Genomic DNA, 18747 nt, shown 5'->3' with positions numbered 1-18747 from the left:
GAGTCTCTTTTTAAAGAAGGCATTGGCTATCAACATGTCAAAAGCTATCACAAGGTTCAAGACTTCTACTCCTCAATCCTCACAATTTCTACTACCATACCCAAAAACCTATATGAACCATCTCAAAACCTACACTTGTATCTGCATATCCATTAAGGTCTCTTCCAATGAAAAGCTTCTTACTAATAGATATAACCATGCCATCTAAGCCCACGTTTGGTTAGAGGGACTAATCTTTAGTCCCTGATTTGTCACATTTAGTCCCTATTTTGCCAAACGAAAGGACTAAAATAGGGACTAATTGGCCTTAGTCTCTAGTCCTTCACATCGGTGCTAAAAGGGACTAAGGGACAACATTTATTCTAATTGCCCTTGTCTAAAAAACTGACTAATTGCCCTTGTCTAAAAAACTGACGTCATACACATATTACAAGAAAAATGGTATTTCGATCTTTATGTATTACATTTAATATATTTAGAATCTATTTAGTCTCTACAATCAGATAGGATAGCGACTAAAGTTTAGTCGATGTACTAAACTTTAGTCTAGGACTAATGGAACTAAACATGAACTAAGTCTTCGTAGAAAAATCGCTTAGCAATCTCATCATGTCATATTTAGAGGACATACACTAATTACGTTTAAAACTAAATCACCCACAACAAGCTTGACTAAGAAATCATATCTTCTTGCCTCCATCATTCTTGACTCTTTATCTGTTTGGCCCAGATAGCTGCTCAACGGAGTCAAGTATAGAAGTAGACTAGCCATCACAGCAAGTCAGCAACAAAACATAGCACAACGCAAATCGTTCACACATTTACTAAAAGGCTATTGAAAACATCTGCTGTAAATTTATTCGCCACCATTGAAAAGGTGTAACACAATGATACAAAGCTCCCAAGTCCGATGTACATCACAGGTAAAACATTCTCAGTTCGACAAGCTACTATATGCACCATGTAAAATATCACTCCGATCACCTATATCATATACCATCTCCGTGAAACGAGTACCTCATGGTAGGCTATAAAATGTCTTCGACGCCTAAGGCCTGATCTACATGTAGAAAGGGAAGCACAAAATTTCCTATCGGGCACAAAGATGGAAGTGTTGATTAATACCGTTGGGGAAAAAATGGATATCATGTACTCTATAGCAGTCAGCAACCTGCAATAGGGTTGGTTACTTGTGTTATAGCTTTAATACGACTGCAAAGGTGGTGTATGAGTCATTGTTCACTTGGAATAGCATTTCACCTTTACAAACTACACCGCTGAAGCGAAGTTGCTGATCCGTTAATCCACTATTGCTCAGTCAGCACTGCAAAGAAAAGACAACTGTTAGAAGCATTCCAGTGAAAATGTGCACATCAAACACAAATACTGAGAAAACTGGTAGGAATCCAAAAAAAATTGTTAATACAATAATTTTCACCGCTATGCCATAATACTGTTTAAAAGAATGTCTCAATGTAGCTTGCCTATCAAGGCCTAGACCATTACCATATCCACATATATAAACTGAACATAACAAAACAAGGGAACAGTGCAAAAAAAAAGCAGGCATCAGTAACAGAAACAGGAAGGTTTCAAGCAAAACGTTCTACGGGATACTTTTAAAAAGCATTTGACCAAGCTCGTAATAACATTAGTGAATCCTAGGTTGATCAAAACTCCCTGAACTGCCATACTGCTAAGGATTAGGGCAACTTAAGGATATATCCAGAATAGATCACCCAGCAGGAGTTTCCTAATATCGTGTACTTGGAGGTAAGACCAGGAAAATAAGGTATTTAGGACTGTACACTTGCTCAACTACAGCTTTTATGCTGATGGTTCTTCATTTTTCGTACCCCACTGTTCCTCGCTACTGTTTCCATTCACAAGGACAGCACCATCACTTGAACCCTCAGCCTCAACCTCAACAGCTTCATCTTGACTTTCTTCTACTCCGTCATCCTCTGCATCGACCTCAACAGCATCTTCTTGACTCTCTACTCCACCATCCTCAATAACCTGTTGAACAATGATCCAAATTCTCAGTTCTGCAAGAACAGTGAAAGAGAAGCAATACATACCTATATATAAGCAAGCACATGTAGTACAAATAACAAAAATCATGTAAGAAAATGAAAAAAAATGATAACAGTATAAAGCTTGAACAGAAGCACGGAACTTTGGAAGTGCACACAACTAACCCTACTGAACTCAATTTAGATAATAGGTCAACAGACTAGAGACTAACAGGAGACAGTCCTTCCAAATTATAGGTCACTTCAAAACATGCCTATTAGTTTTAAGGTACAAAATGAAACAGTGCATAGCATCATGCTCATAAGCAAAGAAGTTACTCCATTCCAAATTATGGATCGCTTTAGCCTTGTCCCAAGTAATTTTTCTCTAACAAAAACCACACAATATCGAATTAGCTAGGAGGGCTCAAAGCACGAGTAAAGATCTGGCCTATAGGGGTCGGACCCTCATGATGCGGGAGGGGGCAGGTTTCATGACCTTTCTCGGTCGGGGCTCCGATTGAGCTTTTTCTCAATATAATACCGTGGGAGCGGTCTTTCCCTTACTGGCCGAGTTTTTAGTTTTAAGGTACAAAATGAAACAGTGCATAGCATCATGCTCATAAGCAAAGAAGTTACTCCAATCCAAATTATGGATCGCTTTAGCCTTGTCCCAAGTAATTTTTCTCTAACTTTGACCAAATTTTAGAAAAAGAACCACACAATTTTTCTCTAACTTTGACCAAATTATGGATCTGCATTTAGTTGAAACTGTAGATGTTAACAAAGTTTTCTAAAAAAAACTGGTCAAAGGGAAGTTTGACTTAGGACAAAACTGAAGTGACTTATAATTTGCAAGAGGGAGTACAGATTAGCATATTGTCAAGATCAAAACTAGGACATTTCACATAGTACATAAGATGTAACATCAGATAATCACCAATTTTTTTCGAGGATTCAATCAACTACTAAATAAATCAACCAGGTGACTAATGACATGAAGTTTCCACCAATCCATCTCAGCAGTCACAGTACCTCGTGAACAGTATCTTCATTATCATCTGGTACCATCTCTTCATGTACATGCATATTTTTAAAAGCTTCCACTAAACTCTCATTTGACCTTTCAGCATGAATCATGTACTCCTCGGCCGATGGATAGATACTCCTTTTCAAACGAATTTTCTTTTTGTGAGTATCAACAAAAGATGATGATAGTTTGGAAAAATATGAATATTGACACCACTTCCGATTTTCAACAGATGAACGCAATTAAAGCGCCATCATCTGATGCAAGAGGTAATCAGAGACAATACAAAAGGATACAGTTATAGATGAAGACAAAAAGAACAAAAAAACCTTTTAGAGGCAACAGCAGCTTCTACGTTGAGAGCAATCTGCCAGTCTTCAAATAAGTTTGGGTACTCATTAGGATCAGCCAGCGACTCTGCTGCTTTTGAGTTTACCTAAAAAGCAAATGGAACAGATCAGTGCACATTTCGTAAACTTAGACGTGCAATTTGAAGACAGCGATGCCAAGTCTAAACTTGAGACAAAATATCACATGATTTTAGCTCATTTTTGGAATCCTCAACCAATAATACACAACCACCCTAAATTTAATGCACTAAAATTATTGGGTAAATTATGCTGGACTAAACTAACGCATCCTTTACAAGAATTCAGAATCAATTCCAGCAGTGGACTGTACTAGGGTTATACTGAAATAATAATATCATGCATGATTTTGTAACTTATGACAGTGACAATTTATCCTGAGATACGCACTAAGACCATGTTAACCTAATTAAGTTCTGCAGAAAAAAATATCATAAAAGTGAGTAGAACGGAAGCTAAGGAGACTCATGACAGAAGACCTTCTGGAGATCCTTTTTCCACAATGCTACAATCTCAGGGACTTTGCTGGGAAGATAAGATCTTGCCATCAATGCTGCTTCCGGAATACGATTGCTGTACAAGGGATAGAGTCAAAAACTAGAAAGAAGAAAATTAAGGTTAAGTATGGCAATCTTGCCCAGATGCCTCTACCTTTCTATTAGCAATTGAAGACACTCTTCCAGCTTTCCTAGCATGAAGAAACAAAGGAAAGCAACATTGTTCTTTCCTTGTTCTTTGGCTACAGATGCCAATTTGTTAATGCCTTCAGCATCCCCAAGGGAAGAATACAAAAGCAACAAACCACTGAGGTCCATAGCATGTAGAAGACACTCCTCTGCCATCTCAAGCTGCAGAAAGTTGTATGGCAAGTGAGTAAGCGATTTCAACTTAAATGTTTGCATGATTGCATCATAGTTTTACATGGATCACTATTTGTTAAACCTAAGGAAATAACAATAAGCATCCTCTTACCATCAAACTCTCAGTATGACCTTTCTCTTTATAAGTACCCTCATATTGTTATAGATAATTTCCGGCTTCATAGATATGGATCCATACACTGGTTGTCCCAGTCACAAATAACTAATGTTTTGGACAGCGACATGGTCACCAAGAAATTACTTTTAAGCCTCTGATCACTAATTACTAGTCCAAAATGTATGCAAAATGATAGTAAATTGACACGTTGAAACTACTTTTGAAGACAAATCTAGCAATGGAACTGTTGAATGCACGCAACACAAAATGTCCAAAGGTTATTCTTAGTGAATCTAAACCTGTGCAAAATACAGCGAGTTTTCAAAAGTTCAGTCAAAGTATTCTTAGAGACATTTGATGGTCAAATTCACGCAATATAAAACGACACTTATTTGCAACCAGATAAAGTAATATTGAGAAAACATTATGGCTGAACCACTGTATAAGGACAACATAGATTGTAGCATTGCACATGCACCCGGTAGCTGTACCTTTCCACTTGACATAGCTAACTCCCCTAATATCTTCCACTTGGACTCACTTTGCACCTCGGTAGCAATCGCCTGCAGAACAACTACTATTAGAAAAATTCAAAAAAGAAATACTTTCTCGAAAATGTGGAGAAGAAAAGAAATCGATTATGCCTTCGCAATTTCAAGTCGACCAAGTTGCACAGCCAGGTCAAATCTGTAATTAGTGTCAGTTGCTATCTCGAGGGCTTCCTCCAACATTCCCCGTGATTCCAAGAAACGCGCCACACTGCAAAAAGAAAGGTTATGTTTCTATGCTAAACCTGACTTGATACTACAATAATTACCATGACATTGAGCACCTGTCATATTGTTCCTTTGGTATAGATGATAAAACATCATTCGCGCGATCGAAATCCCCACGCATTACAAGTGTTTTATATTCGATCAAACTAAGGAGTAAAGTATACCCCACAACACTGCAATAATAAGGTACATTAGCCACAGAACTTGTGTACAAAAACTACAAGTGGAATTTAGTAACAAAGATGAACTCACTTAAATTGCTTATCAATAAGATAGACACGGCTTTGGTTTGCAAGATATCCTAATAAATACATTGGCCGATCCAAGTGAAACAAAGTTGTGACCTGTAACACATGAAAATATGAAATGGTTATGACATGAAAGCACTCTATCCATAAATGATCTAACTTGAAAGATATATAGGATGTCTTTTTAAGTGATGAAAAAACTCACCTCTCCTCCTACACAGTAATTAAGACGCCATGAAGAATTATTGTAGATGAAACAATCGCCAACCCATAGCCCAGTCCGGACACGTTCGTTGATCTCATGAAGCAGTTCAAAGGCATCTTCCACACCTTCCTCACCAGCTGAACCCCCTCTATCCAAATGAGATGAAACTACATCCCTCTACAAGATAAAAGGAAACTTTTGTGTTAGTACATGTCCATTTGACCAGAAAAAATGATTGCTTCTTAATTTGACATAAAAGACACAAATCAGTGGATGTAACAGAAAGGTCGACTGAACATAGGCAATTAATAAGGTAATGACAGAACTCACATTATATTTCAAAATGTAGAATGACGTATCACTTGCAATTGTTACTAAATCACCACTGTCAGCCCAGTAAAGATTCTACACAAAGAAACATGTCTTCAGTGGCACAACATTTCAAATGTCAAATGCCATTACCTTCACATTGGAAATGCAAAACCAGGTTTGAAATTATAAGGCAACAAATGTCAAATGTCATTACCTTCACATTGACATCGATTCGACGTATCAATCTGCATTCTGCCCAATCATAGAAGCAAATGAAGTCATTTGTACACATAGCAAGTAACACTCCACCAAATATCCGTTCAGCGGAAAAGGATGGCCTTATACTTTTCTTCTCCTGAAAAGATCAGCTCCAGTTAACAGATTATGCTCCAGGAAGAAGTGAAATATGTTATATCGAGGCAAACCTGGAAATTTTTACTGTATATCTTTATCCTCGAGGTGCTTTCTCTGATGGCATATTCTCCATCAGTTGACCAAACAAATTCAAGTGCAGACCCAAATGATCTGTTTCTCCATGCTAAGGCTGTGTATATTATGTATTCTCCATCTCCACATACAACTACAAATCTCCCATTCGGATTGTGCCTTAAACTCTGAAACAAATATCACACCAGTATATCATTAACCTAAACTAGCACAAATAAGATATGCTGGTATGCATGACACAAAACAAGTTTTAAAAAAAATCATGATAGTTCGAACATTCAATGTTGTTCAAAAGAATGAACCAATACCCCCTAGCCATAAATTGCCATAGGCATTTTTATGGTCCCACCACCATGTTACAGACAGAACTTTATTTGCACAAATGAGCTATCACTGACCATGAAGCATTTCATTTTGGTATTTGAGTTTAACGTTATTATACTGAAAAATGCAGCTAAATAAGCACAAATATCCAGATGCATTTCCAAAAATACATGATGAACTGATGTATTATCATGACACCATGTCTATGTCCCTTGGACAACAACAACAAAGCTTTTTAGTCCCAAGCAAGTTGGGTAGGTTAGAGTTGGAACTTGGAACCCAACAGAAGCCACAACTACTCAAATAGAATTAAGTCAATGAAAATCTCACACAACATTTAGTTGACTCATGATGAAGATCACAATTGAAGCATCCATTTTATCACAGGTAAACTTACTTGTGGATAAAGGTCACAGCTTCCCAACTCCTTCACGGCCAACGGTAACCGATCACCATCTGCGATCTAAAAAATGAAACAGTTAAGGACCACAGAGAAACTTTATAACAAGCTTACTAAGTTTACATCGCAGCAGCATGGTGAACAAAGGCAACCTCATTGTCTGCACCAACACTCTTGATATTAACAGTTTGGATTTCATTATGCTTTGCCCATATAATTTTTCCACTGCTATCCATGCTAGCAACAGGAACTTCACGACCAATTTTTATCATTATTGTCCCTTCATCGTATCCAATCACAACCCTACACAAAATAAGTTTTTCCATGCCATTAGCTTGACTTATGCAGGAAAGAACAAGCCAATTAAAAATCTCACACATGTTTCAGTGATAACATATCTTTAACAAATAGTTAGGCAAATAAACAATTTTACTGTCACAACTCCCAAGTAGTTGAGGAAATGTGGAAAACACAATGTATGCAGTATGACTGGGCTGTGGGTCTGTGGAGCCCTTGATAGCAGATTACAAGAAATGGCATTCGGTGTCAGACACTTCAATATGAAAATGGAGATAGGGACTACCTTCTTGACCCTTTCATATACCCTAAAGCCCAAACTCGCTCAAGGCCATAGTTAAGAGTGTTCTCGAGCCTGTAATAAGCAAAAAAAAGTATTAGTTGCATGGGAAAAGGACTGTGAGACTATTCATCTAAATCATGGGTACAAAACAGCAGGTTTTCATAATTCCTGAGTTCTGGCATCGAAAAGGAGACATTTGTAATTTTGTCATTATCATTTGTGGGCTTCGCCAGTGTGCCATCAGGCCCACAAATCATAGGCACAGATGGTCCCACCAGTCATAGACACGGGATGGCATAATAATAGAGTCAAAACTGAGAGTGGCAAAATAGCAGAACCCCTTTTCTCAACACTTCATTGTTTAAGGAGCTAATCATTTCAACATCTTATGGACATAAGCTATTCTACTCATATATGTCATGATGGTTTAATGCTCAATGATTAGTACCAGCTCTGATACCAATCAGTTTAGAGTTAGAACCAAACATGTATCTCATTCGCCCCTAATTAGTTGCAGTGTTTTCTCTGTGTGCGACTCATTTTCAATGTATGTTGTAATACAAAACAAACAGTGCAAGTTAAACTTCCTGTTACTGTAACCCTGTCACCAAACTTTTTTTGGAAGTCATGTGTACTTAATCCAAGTAACAAAATCTCCTGCTACTCTAACCAACAATTGAACATTAAACTCTAAAATTGTCGCAACCAAGTTAAACCTCGAATCAAATAGCATGAGAGGCTATCACAGAAACTGATGATGAACTTTAGTGGCTACCAGATTTGGCCTTAAAATGAAAGCACACTTGCATACATATATAAGCAAGCGACATGCATGCCAGGGGTACTAAAATAGATGTGTAGCAATACCTGTAGGTAGTAGAATGCCACATTCGAACTGTCCCATCCTCTGAACCAGTAATTATTATAGGTAGCTCTGGGTGGAAACATACAGCAGAAACATTATGTGCATGTCCTTCAAGTGTTTGAACGCAGCTCTTTGTTTGGTAGTCCCAAACCTGATTTGACCAATAATGTCATCACAGAGTGCATGCATGACCACAGGAGTACAATTCAGTGCATCATATGACAAACCTTTGCAGTCTGATCATCAGAGCCAGTAATTAAGTATGGTCGGTCACCACCAGTGAAGTAATCAACACAGTTCACACCTTTCGAATGGCCATCTAGTGTGAAATTTGGATCAGGGGAACCAAGACTCCATATCTGATAGACAGAAATTAGGATATCACCATCAAACTATGAAAAAGCTAATGACGACAAATAATACAACATTGTGACCAACCAGAACTTTTAAAGCAGAGATTACACAAACCTTTATTGTGCGATCCAGGGAAGCACTAGCAAAGGTGTTGGTATCTTTTGGGTTAAATGTAACTTGCATCACATAGTGAGAATGCCCTTCGAATATTTGAGTACACACCCAGCCTTTATCCCAATCCCACAGCTTAATCAGCATGTCATCGGATGATGATATCACAAAGGGCTGGGTTGGATGAACAGCCACACATCTAATGTAATCAGTGTGAGCTTCAAAAACCTTGACCTTGTCCATTGTGTTATAGTTGTACACACGGATGAACATATCGTCGGCACCAGCAACAACCCATTGCTTACGTGCAATAAATTTAGCCGAACGAACTGAAATTGTTATGGAATATCAGCATGATGTAAACCTAAGGGAAGAGAAGCAAGCAGAAAATTGGTTGTGCATACCTGGTAAATCCGTGACTTCAAATGATTTCACCATTGTCTGGGGATGAGTTGATAAAATGTCATCAGTTAAAGTTTAAGACCAAACCTACCAGGTAACATTTCTGGAGTTTAAAAGTAATGAGAGATTATGGATTCACAAGGAGTGCACACTTCGTTTTTCTTCCTTCCAGTACTGGGGTTTAATTCTGTGTTTGCTCTATTCTATTCCTTCTCTTCCTTCCAGTACTGGGGTCTAATTCTGTGTATGTTCTATTCCATTCCCTATCTGTAGTCCACTAGTCTGTCAAGCTACCTATAAACTCAGCATATGCAACTAAAACCCATACAACTCAGCATCCATCAGGAAGGTGCTTGTAGCTTTTGCCCTAACCATTTGATTTTTTTTGCAAATGCAATTAAATCCGAATTGTTCCTAATGGTTTTATGTAACCACTAGTCTTCCCCTTACTCTACCTATTGCTGGCATATTACTAAGTTCAATATTGCGTACACCCAAAATACCCACGCCTTGATCTCTATATTGAATGCAAGGTATATGAGTAATGGTTAATTATTATGACGTAAAATGTTCATCCATCTGCCCAATTTAGTAGAAAATCACAGGCACAAGCTACTGTGATGCATCAACAATCATCTACCTGAGTCTGGTAGTTCCATACACAAACGCTTCCTGAGTAAAGACTCGACAAAATCCTGCATTATGCCAGATAGCATAATGTGATTAGTCATGGCTCAGACGAAGCATTCATAATTCGCATAGCATTTCGGTACACAAAACCAGTCACTCACCATGGCTCTGTCGGATGCAGATCCACGGACTTCACCCTCTCCGACCTCTGCGCGAGCTTCCTCTGATCCAAGCAAACAGAGAACAACCATCAGCGACAGTGCGACACGACCCAAAAATATTTACCGCCGAGACAAAACGAGGAGCAGAAACCAAAACGGATCCGAGGGAGATGGGTTGAGATTACCTTGATATCCAACCGGAGCGGCTGCCGGAGTACGCCCGTCGCCCGCCACCAGCACCACAGGCAGAGAAAAAAAAAGGAGTCACTTCAGCATACAACACCGGAAAGCACCAGATCCACGCGGATTTCAACCAGCCCCGCCGCGGATCTCGCTACCTCGCGAGCCGCCGCGCCACAACCTAACGGGCGATCTCGCGTACGCGGCCGCGAAGCAGCAAGGCAGGAGCTGGAAGAGGGGTTCGGTGCTAAAGACGGGAGAGAAGCACGTGCACGTACCATGGTGGCGCCCGCGACGGCTACGGAGGCAGCGGCGAGGCGAGGAGCGCAACTGGCGGAGGTGCAGCCGTGGAGGCGGCGCTTCTAGGCCTTGCGTAGAGGGGGCGGGTGGTAGTGTGAGGAGCGCGGCCGCGCGGGCGGTGGCCTCTCGCCGGACCGGGAGGTGCAGGCGCGCCGCGCGGGGAGGAGATTTGCGAGTGCGGGCCTGCGGGGGAAACGAGGTGGAGACGGGAGTGTAGAGGTAGCAAACGGGCTAACGGGTCGACGAGGTAGCGTGGATTGGATCTGAAGTGGAGACCGTGTGGTGTGTTTTCTGGTTGGCCGTTTTGGATCGTGGGCTGTAATTGACTTGTCCTGCTGACGTAGTGATCAAGCAAGCTGGGTGGGTGTCTTGTAAAGTTCAAGAGCAACTAACATTTGGGTGGTTCCAAAATTTAAAACAAAAGGTTGTCTTGATTGAATCCACAATGAAATGTATTGGTGATGTAAAATGTTGATATATTTTTTCAAAAACTTAAGAGCAACTCCAAAAGAAACTACAAATCAACATTCAAATAGATATTAGAAAAGAAAAATGATTTCCCTTGCTCTAACAGCTCTCTCATTCTCCACTAAAAAAACCGTGTCCTGCATCCGTCTCCTTCCCTCCCACATATTTTCGTGTGATCGATCCCTCCTCAATCCATCCGGACGCGCATCCAGACTCTCGCGCTTTTGTTTTGCCACACACATAGGTGTTGTGGTGGAGGCAAGAAGTGGCGACGACGGCTGGAGAGGAGGCGCAGGTGTTCGAGGAGGTGGCGGTGGGGGAGATGCTCTCCGTAAGGACTGATGCTCCAAATTTTCCATCTCAAACCTCGTGGCAAGTGGACTCCGTCGGCGGCAAGATCCTCCTGTGGCAGATGGACGGCAATGGAGGTCAGGACGGCGACGATGGAGGCAACTTTTGAGGTACTTTCCATAGTGTAGAAGCTCCTCGCCATCCCATGGCATGACGTGTGGGAGTTCACCTGGATCCAGTTGCACCGTCTTTCTACGGAGGCAGTTGTGAGGACTTGTTCTCAAATGCTATGAGTTAAGAACAAGGCAACATAAAAGGTTAATGGTTAAAGTCTTTCGTCCTTCGAAGCATTATTTCCCTTAGAATATAATGATCTTCAGACGAAGGTTATGAAGGACGTACTTTCATCATCGCAGTATATATTAAAAGAAGAAGCATATGAAACATGAGAAATGACATGAATAATCATATGACACCATTAATATATCTTTTCTATAACATCATGAATAAACATGAATAATATTGAATTACATTTGTACCGTCGGCTTGACAGAAGGCAAAAGTCCAAGCGTGACGCACGAGTGAATACAAGTCCAAGCGTGACGCACGAGTGAATACAAAGCAAAAAGTCGATCATACACTCTTTACTAAAACCATTGCAAAAGATTTGTTTGTATGCCAAATTTATGTTGATGATATCATATTTGGGTCTACTAACAAATCTACTTGTGAAGAGTTTAGTAGGATTATGATTCAAAAATTCGAGATGTCTATGATGGGGGAGTTGAAGTATTTCCTAGGATTTCTGAAAGGGAAATAGGGTTTAACCTTTTCCTATAAATGATTTTGGTGGTTGAATGCCCAACACAAATAATTGGACTAACTAGTTTGCTCTAGATTATATATTCTACAAGTGCTAAAGGTTCAACACAAACCAATAAAAAAGATCAAGTTAGGGTTCAAAAAGAAAGGAGCAAAAGAAAATCGAAGAGAACTATGGTCTGGCGTACCGGACTGTCCGGTGCACCAGGGTCGAATGACTCCAACTCTCCACCTTCGGGTTTTTGACGTCGCGTTCCGCTATAATTCACCGGACTGTCCGGTGTGCCACCGGACTGTCCGGTGTGCCAGCGGAGCAATGGCTAGCCAGCGCAACGGTCGACTCCAATGGTCGCCTGCAAACGTGAACAGTGAAGAACAGTGCGCGCAGAAGTCAGAGCAACCGCCAGTAGGCGCACCGGACAGTGAACAGTACTTGTTCGGTGCCACATGAAGACAAAGATCCAACGATCGGAACTATCAGAACCCTAACGATTGGGTGATGTGGCTAGCACACTGGAGACTGTCCGGTGGCGCACCGGATTGTCCGGTACGCCCATCGACAGCAGCCTACCCCAACGGTTGAATTGGTAGTTGGGGGCTATAAATACCCCACAACCACCTCCACTCCAACCATCCAAGCATTCGCTACTACACATTCAATACAAGAGCAATAGACACCACTCCAAAGACACAATTCAAGTGATCGATCCGCTCAAAGTCTACAATTCAACTCTAGCGCATTTAGACTTGTGAGAGGATCATTTGTGTTTTCCTTGTTGCTCTTGTTTGCTTGGTTGGCTTTCTTCTTTCTCTCATTCTTACTCTTGAAGCCTTGAAAGCGAAGCAAGAGACACCAATTGTTTGGTGGTCCTTGCGGGGTCTAAGTGACCCGGGAAATCAAGGAAGAAAGCTCACTCGGTCTAAGTGACCGTTTGAGAGAGGGAAAGGGTTGAAAGAGACCCGGTCTTTGTGACCTCCTCAACGGGGACTAGGTTCTTTGGAACCGAACCTCGGTAAAACAAATCACCGTGTCATCCGCTTTATTTTTCTTGGTTGATTTGTTTTCCCCTCTCCTGGACTTAACTTTTATTCTAACGCTAACCCTGGCTTGAAGTGTGCTTAAAGCATGTAAATTTCAGTTTCCGCCTATCCATCCCTCCTTCTAGGCGACTTTCAATTGGTATCGAAGCCCGATACTTCATTAAAGTCTAACCACTCAAAGTAATGTCGGGAGGATCCGCCAAGAGGGAGATGGAAACGGGCACAAGCCACGAGAAGGCTCCATCAAGGGAGTCTGGCGCCAAAGGAAGGGAGGAATCACCTCACCGCGTCAAGTCGCACCGGAGTGGCGACAAGAAGAAGAAAATGAAGAAAGTGGTCTACTACAAGACCGATTCTTCATCGCCCTCCACCTCCGGCTCCGACGCTCCGTCCGTCACTTCTAAGCGCCATGAGCGCAAGAAGTTTAGTAAGATCCCTCTACGCTATCCCCGCATTTCCAAACGCACTCCTTTACTTTCCGTCCCATTAGGCAAACCACCTGTTTTTTATGGTGAAGATTATTGTATGTGGAGTGATAAAATGAGGCATCACCTAACCTCACTCCACGCAAGCATATGGGATATTGTTGAATTTGAAGCGCAGGTACCATCCGTGGGGGATGAAGGATATGATTCGGACGAGGTCGCCCAAATCCAGCACTTCAACTCCCAAGCCACTACTATACTCCTCGCCTCTCTATGTCGAGAGGAGTATAATAAGGTGCAAGGGTTAAAGAGTGCCAAGGAGATTTGGGACGTGCTCAAGACTACACACGAGGGAGATGAGGTGACCAAGATCACCAAATGGGAGACGATCGAGGGGGAGCTCGGTCGATTCGTCCTCAACCAAGGAGAGGAGCCACAAGCTATGTACAACCGGCTCAAGACCTTGGTGAATCAAGTGCGCAACCTCGGGAGCACAAAATGGGATGACCATGAAATGGTCAAGGTTATTCTTAGATCACTCGTATTTCGTAATCCTACTCAAGTTCAATTAATACGTGGTGATCCTAGATATAAGCTAATGTCTCCCGAGGAAGTGATTGGAAAGTTTGTGAGCTTTGAGTTGATGATCAAATAAGGCTCCAAACAAATCATCGAGTAAGGCAGCACCTCCACACCCGAGGTGCAACCCGTCGCATTCAAAGCGACGGAGGAGAAGAAAGAAGAGTCTACATCAAGTAGGCTTCCCATCGACGCCTCCAAGCTCGACAATGAGGAAATGACGCTCATCATCAAGAGCTTTTGCCAAATCCTCAAGCAAAGGAGGGGGAAGGATTATAAACCCCGCTCCAAGAAAGTGTGCTACAAATGTGGTAAGCCCAGTCATTTTATCGCTAAATGCTCTATGTCTAGTGATAGTGACAGGGACAACGACAAGAAGGGAAAGATGAAGGAGAAGAAGAGGTACTATAAGAAGAAGGGCGGCGAAGCCCACGTTTGTCGGGAATGGGACTCCGATGAGAGCTCCACCGACTCCTCCGACGAGGATGTTGCCAACGTCGCCGTCAACAAGGGTCTTCTCTTCCCCAACGTCGGCCACAAGTGTCTCATGGCAAAGGACGACAAAAGGAAGAAGGTAAAATCTAGAGCCTCCACTAAATATACAACATCTAGTGATGAGGGTAGCTCTAGTGAAGATGAGGATAATTTGCTTACCCTTTTTGCCAACCTTAACATGGAACAAAAGGAAAAATTAAATGAATTGATAGGAGCCATTCATGAGAAGGATGAACTCTTGGATATCCAAGAGGAATTCCTTATTAAGGAAAATAAAAAGCATGTTAAGGTGAACAATGCTCATGCTCAGGAAGTAGAGAAAAATGAAAATTTGACTAAGGAGCTTAGCACTTGCCATGACACTATTTCCAACCTTAGAACTGAGGACGATAATTTATTTACTAAGGTTGAGAAGTTAAATGCTTATGATGATTCAATTACCAATCTTAAAAATGATAATGCTAGTTTAATTGCTAAGATTGATAAATTGAATGAATCAATTGCTAGTCTTAAAACTGAGAATGATAAGTTAATTTCTAAGGCTAAAGATTTAAATGTTTGCAATGAATCTATTTCCTATCTTAGAGATAAAAATGCCATGCTAAAGTCTAAGATTGATGAATTAAATGTTTGCAAACCTTCTACATCTAGTGTTGATCATGTTACTATTTGTACTAGATGTAAAGACATTAATGTTAATGCTATTCATGATCACCTAGCTTTAATTAAACAACAAAATGATCACATAGCTTAACTAACTGCCAAAATTAATGAGCATGAGATAGAAAATGAAAAATTTAAATTTGCTAGAAGCATGCTCTATAGTGGGAGACGTCCTGGCATTAAGGATGGCATTGGTTTCCAACAGGGAAGCAATGTCAAGCTTAATGCCCCAAAAGATTGTCTCATTTTGTTAAGGGCAAGGCTCCCATGGCTCAGGATAACGAGGGTTACATTTTATATCCTGCTGGTTATCCTGAGCACAAGATTAGGAGAATTCATGCTAGGAAGTCTCATTCTGTTTCCCATCATACTCTTATGTATAAGAATGAGGCATCTAGCTCTAGGCATTCTACCCATGTTAAAATGCCTAAAAAGAAAACTCCTACTACATCAAATGAGCCTAATATTTCATTTAAAACTTTTGATGCATCATATGTTTTAACTAACAAATCAGGCAAAGTAGTTGCCAAATATGTTGGGGACAAACACAAGGGCTCCAAGACTTGTGTTTGGGTACCCAAGGTGCTTGTTTCTGATGTGAAAGGACCCAAGACCGTTTGGGTACCTAAGAACAAGGCCTAAATTGTTTTGCAGGATTATGCATCCGGGGGCTTAAATTGGATCATTGATAACATATGCACAAACCACATGACAGGGGAGAAAAGGATGTTCTCCTCCTATGAGAAAAACGAAGATCCCTAAAGAGCTATCACATTCGGGGATGGAAATCAAGGTTTGGTCAAAGGACTTGGTAAAATTGCTATATCACCTGACCATTCCATTTCCAATGTTTTCTTGTAGATTCATTAGATTACAATTTGATTTTTGTTTCTCAATTATGTAAAATGGGCTACAACTGTCTTTTTACGGATATATGTGTTACTGTCTTTAGAAGAAGTGATGATTCAGTAGCATTTAAGGGAGTATTAGAGGGTCAGCTATACTTAGTTGATTTTAACAAAGCTGAACTCGATACTTGCTTAATTGCTAAGACTAATATGGGTTGGCTCTGGCATCGCCGACTAGCCCATGTTGGAATGAAGAATCTTCACAAACTTCTAAAGGGAGAACATATTTTGGGACTAACCAATGTTTATTTTGAGGAAGACAGGGTTTGTAGCACATGCCAAGCAGGAAAGCAAGTTGGTACCCATCATCCACACAAAAGCATAATGACAACGGACAGGCCTCTGGAGTTACTCCACATGGATCTATTCGGCCCGATCGCTTACATAAGCATCGGCGGGAGTAAGTACTGTCTTGTTATCGTGGATGATTATTCTCGCTTCACTTGGGTATTCTTTTTACAGGAAAAATCTCAGACCCAAGAGACCTTAAAGGGATTCTTGAGATGGGCTCAAAATGAGTTCGGATTGAGAATCAAAAAGATAAGAAGCGATAATGGGACAGAGTTCAAGAACTCTCAAATTGAAGGCTTTCTTGAGGAGGAGGAGGGCATCAAGCATGAGTTCTCTTCTCCCTACACACCTCAACAAAATGGTGTAGTGGAGAGGAAGAATATAACTCTATTGGACATGGCAAGGACCATGCTTGATGAGTACAAGACACCAGACCGGTTTTGGGCTGAGGCGATTAACACCGCCTGCTACTCCATCAACCGGCTCTACCTTCACAGAATCCTCAAGAAGACATCGTACGAACTCCTCACCGGTAAAAGCCCAATGTTTCATATTTTAGAGTCTTTGGTAGCAAATGTTTTATACTTTTTAAAAGAGGTAGAAAATGTAAATTTGCTCCTAAGGTTGTAGAAGGCTTTTTACTAGGATATGACTCAAACACAAGGGCATATAGAGTCTTCAACAAATCCACTGGATTAGTTGAGGTTTCTTGTGACATTGTGTTTGATGAAACTAATGGCTCCCAAGTGGAGCGAGTTGATCTTGATGAGCTAGATGATGAAGAGGCTCCGTGCGTCGTGCTAAGGAACATCTCCATTGGGGATATGTGTCCTAAGGAATCCGAAGTGCCCACTCAAGCACAAGATCAACCATCATCTCCCATGCAAGCATCTCCACCAACTCAAGATGAGGATCAGGCTCAAGACAATGAAGATGAAGATCAAGAGGAAGAACCACCTCAAGAGAAGGACAATGATAAAGGGGGAGATGAAGTTGATCAAGACAAGGAAGATGATCAAGAGATACAGGGTCAAAGATCGCCACACTCAAGATTCCATCAAGCGATTCAAAGAGATCACCCCGTGAACTCCATCCTCGGCGATATTCATAAGGGGGTAACCACTCGATCTCGAGTCGCTCATTTTTGTAAACATTACTCTTTTGTGTCCTCTATTCAGCCATACAGGGTGGAGGATGAACTAAGAGACTCGACTTTGAAGATAGTGAGTACCCTAACCATGTTTATAAGCTCTCAAAGGCGCTTTATGGGCTCAAGCAAGCCCCAAGAGCATGGTATGAATGCCTGCGAGACTTTCTTATCACTAATAACTTCAAAGTCGGTAAAGCTGATCCTACACTCTTTACTAAAACTATTGCAAAAGATTTGTTTGTTTGCCAAATTTTTGTTGATGATATCATATTTGGGTCTACAAACAAATCTACTTGTGAAGAGTTTAGTAGGATCATGATTCAAAAATTCGAGATGTCTATGATGTGGGAGTTAAAGTATTTTCTAGGATTTCAAGTCAAGCAACTCCAAGAGGGCACCTTCATCAGCCAAACGAAGTACATTCAAGACATACTCAACAAGTTTGGAATGAAGGATGCCAAGCCCATCAAGACACCCATGGGAACTAATGGGCATCTCAACCTCGACACCGGAGGTAAATCCGTAGATCAAAAGGTATACCGGTCGATGATAGGATCTTTACTCTATCTATGTGCATCTCGACCAGACATTATGCTTTCTGTATGCATGTGTGCAAGGTTCCAAGCCGATCCTAAGGAAGTTCACCTTAGGGCCGTGAAAAGAATCATGAGATATTTAGTTTACACACCTAAGTTCGGTCTTTGGTACCCCAAGAGATCCACCTTTGACTTAATAGGATATTCAGATGCTGATTGGGCAGGGTGTAAAATTGATAGAAAGAGCACATCAGGGACTTGTCAGTTTCTGGGGAGATCCCTGGTGTCTTAGGCTTCAAAGAAACAAAACTCCATAGCTCTTTCTACCGCCAAAGCCGAGTATATTGCCGCAGGCCATTGTTGTGCGCAATTACTTTGGATGAGGCAAACCC

The 18747-nt window shown here is 41.1% G+C and overlaps 1 protein-coding gene across 2 annotated transcripts; it reads right to left on the bottom strand.

The window, feature by feature from the left end:
* Positions 1-820: 820 nt before the first annotated feature.
* On the bottom strand, positions 821-10965 carry LOC103654814 (coatomer subunit beta'-2-like). 2 transcript variants are annotated; one of them, XR_566349.2, is made up of 26 exons: positions 10665-10965; positions 10392-10412; positions 10207-10268; positions 10056-10110; positions 9418-9454; positions 9017-9342; positions 8776-8907; positions 8551-8699; positions 7687-7755; positions 7256-7406; positions 7101-7166; positions 6358-6546; positions 6147-6287; positions 5951-6025; positions 5621-5797; positions 5420-5511; positions 5224-5340; positions 5036-5150; positions 4883-4954; positions 4065-4261; positions 3893-3986; positions 3375-3481; positions 3051-3183; positions 1809-2019; positions 1261-1324; positions 821-1171 (listed from the first exon to the last, which is right to left on the bottom strand). XR_566349.2 is itself a non-coding variant. In NM_001347108.1 (26 exons), the coding sequence occupies exons 1-25, from the start codon at positions 10665-10667 to the stop codon at positions 1308-1310; spliced, it is 2760 nt and encodes a 919-aa protein (NP_001334037.1). In that variant the 5' UTR covers positions 10668-10789; the 3' UTR covers positions 834-1171; positions 1261-1307. The 2 variants fall into 2 exon arrangements, 1 of the variants encoding a protein (NP_001334037.1); NM_001347108.1 differs by having other exon boundaries at positions 834-1171; positions 1857-2019; positions 10665-10789.
* Between the last annotated feature and the right edge of the window lie 7782 nt (positions 10966-18747).

Source organism: Zea mays, chromosome 4, assembly GCF_902167145.1.
Source record: "Zea mays cultivar B73 chromosome 4, Zm-B73-REFERENCE-NAM-5.0, whole genome shotgun sequence".
NCBI lineage: Eukaryota > Viridiplantae > Streptophyta > Magnoliopsida > Poales > Poaceae > Zea > Zea mays.
The sequence above is the reverse complement of the archived record's forward strand: the minus strand, read 5'-3'. Positions and strand labels throughout refer to the sequence as shown.

What these genes read in the sequence shown, in the direction of transcription:
- LOC103654814 (NM_001347108.1), bottom strand. An exon ending in TATGGAACTACCAGACTCAG is followed by an intron (nt 9,455 to 10,055) that starts GTAGATGATTGT and finishes ACTCATCCCCAG; the next exon opens with ACAATGGTGAAATCATTTGA. An exon ending in GGAAAAAGGATCTCCAGAAG is followed by an intron (nt 3,482 to 3,892) that starts GTCTTCTGTCAT and finishes TTTGCTTTTTAG; the next exon opens with GTAAACTCAAAAGCAGCAGA.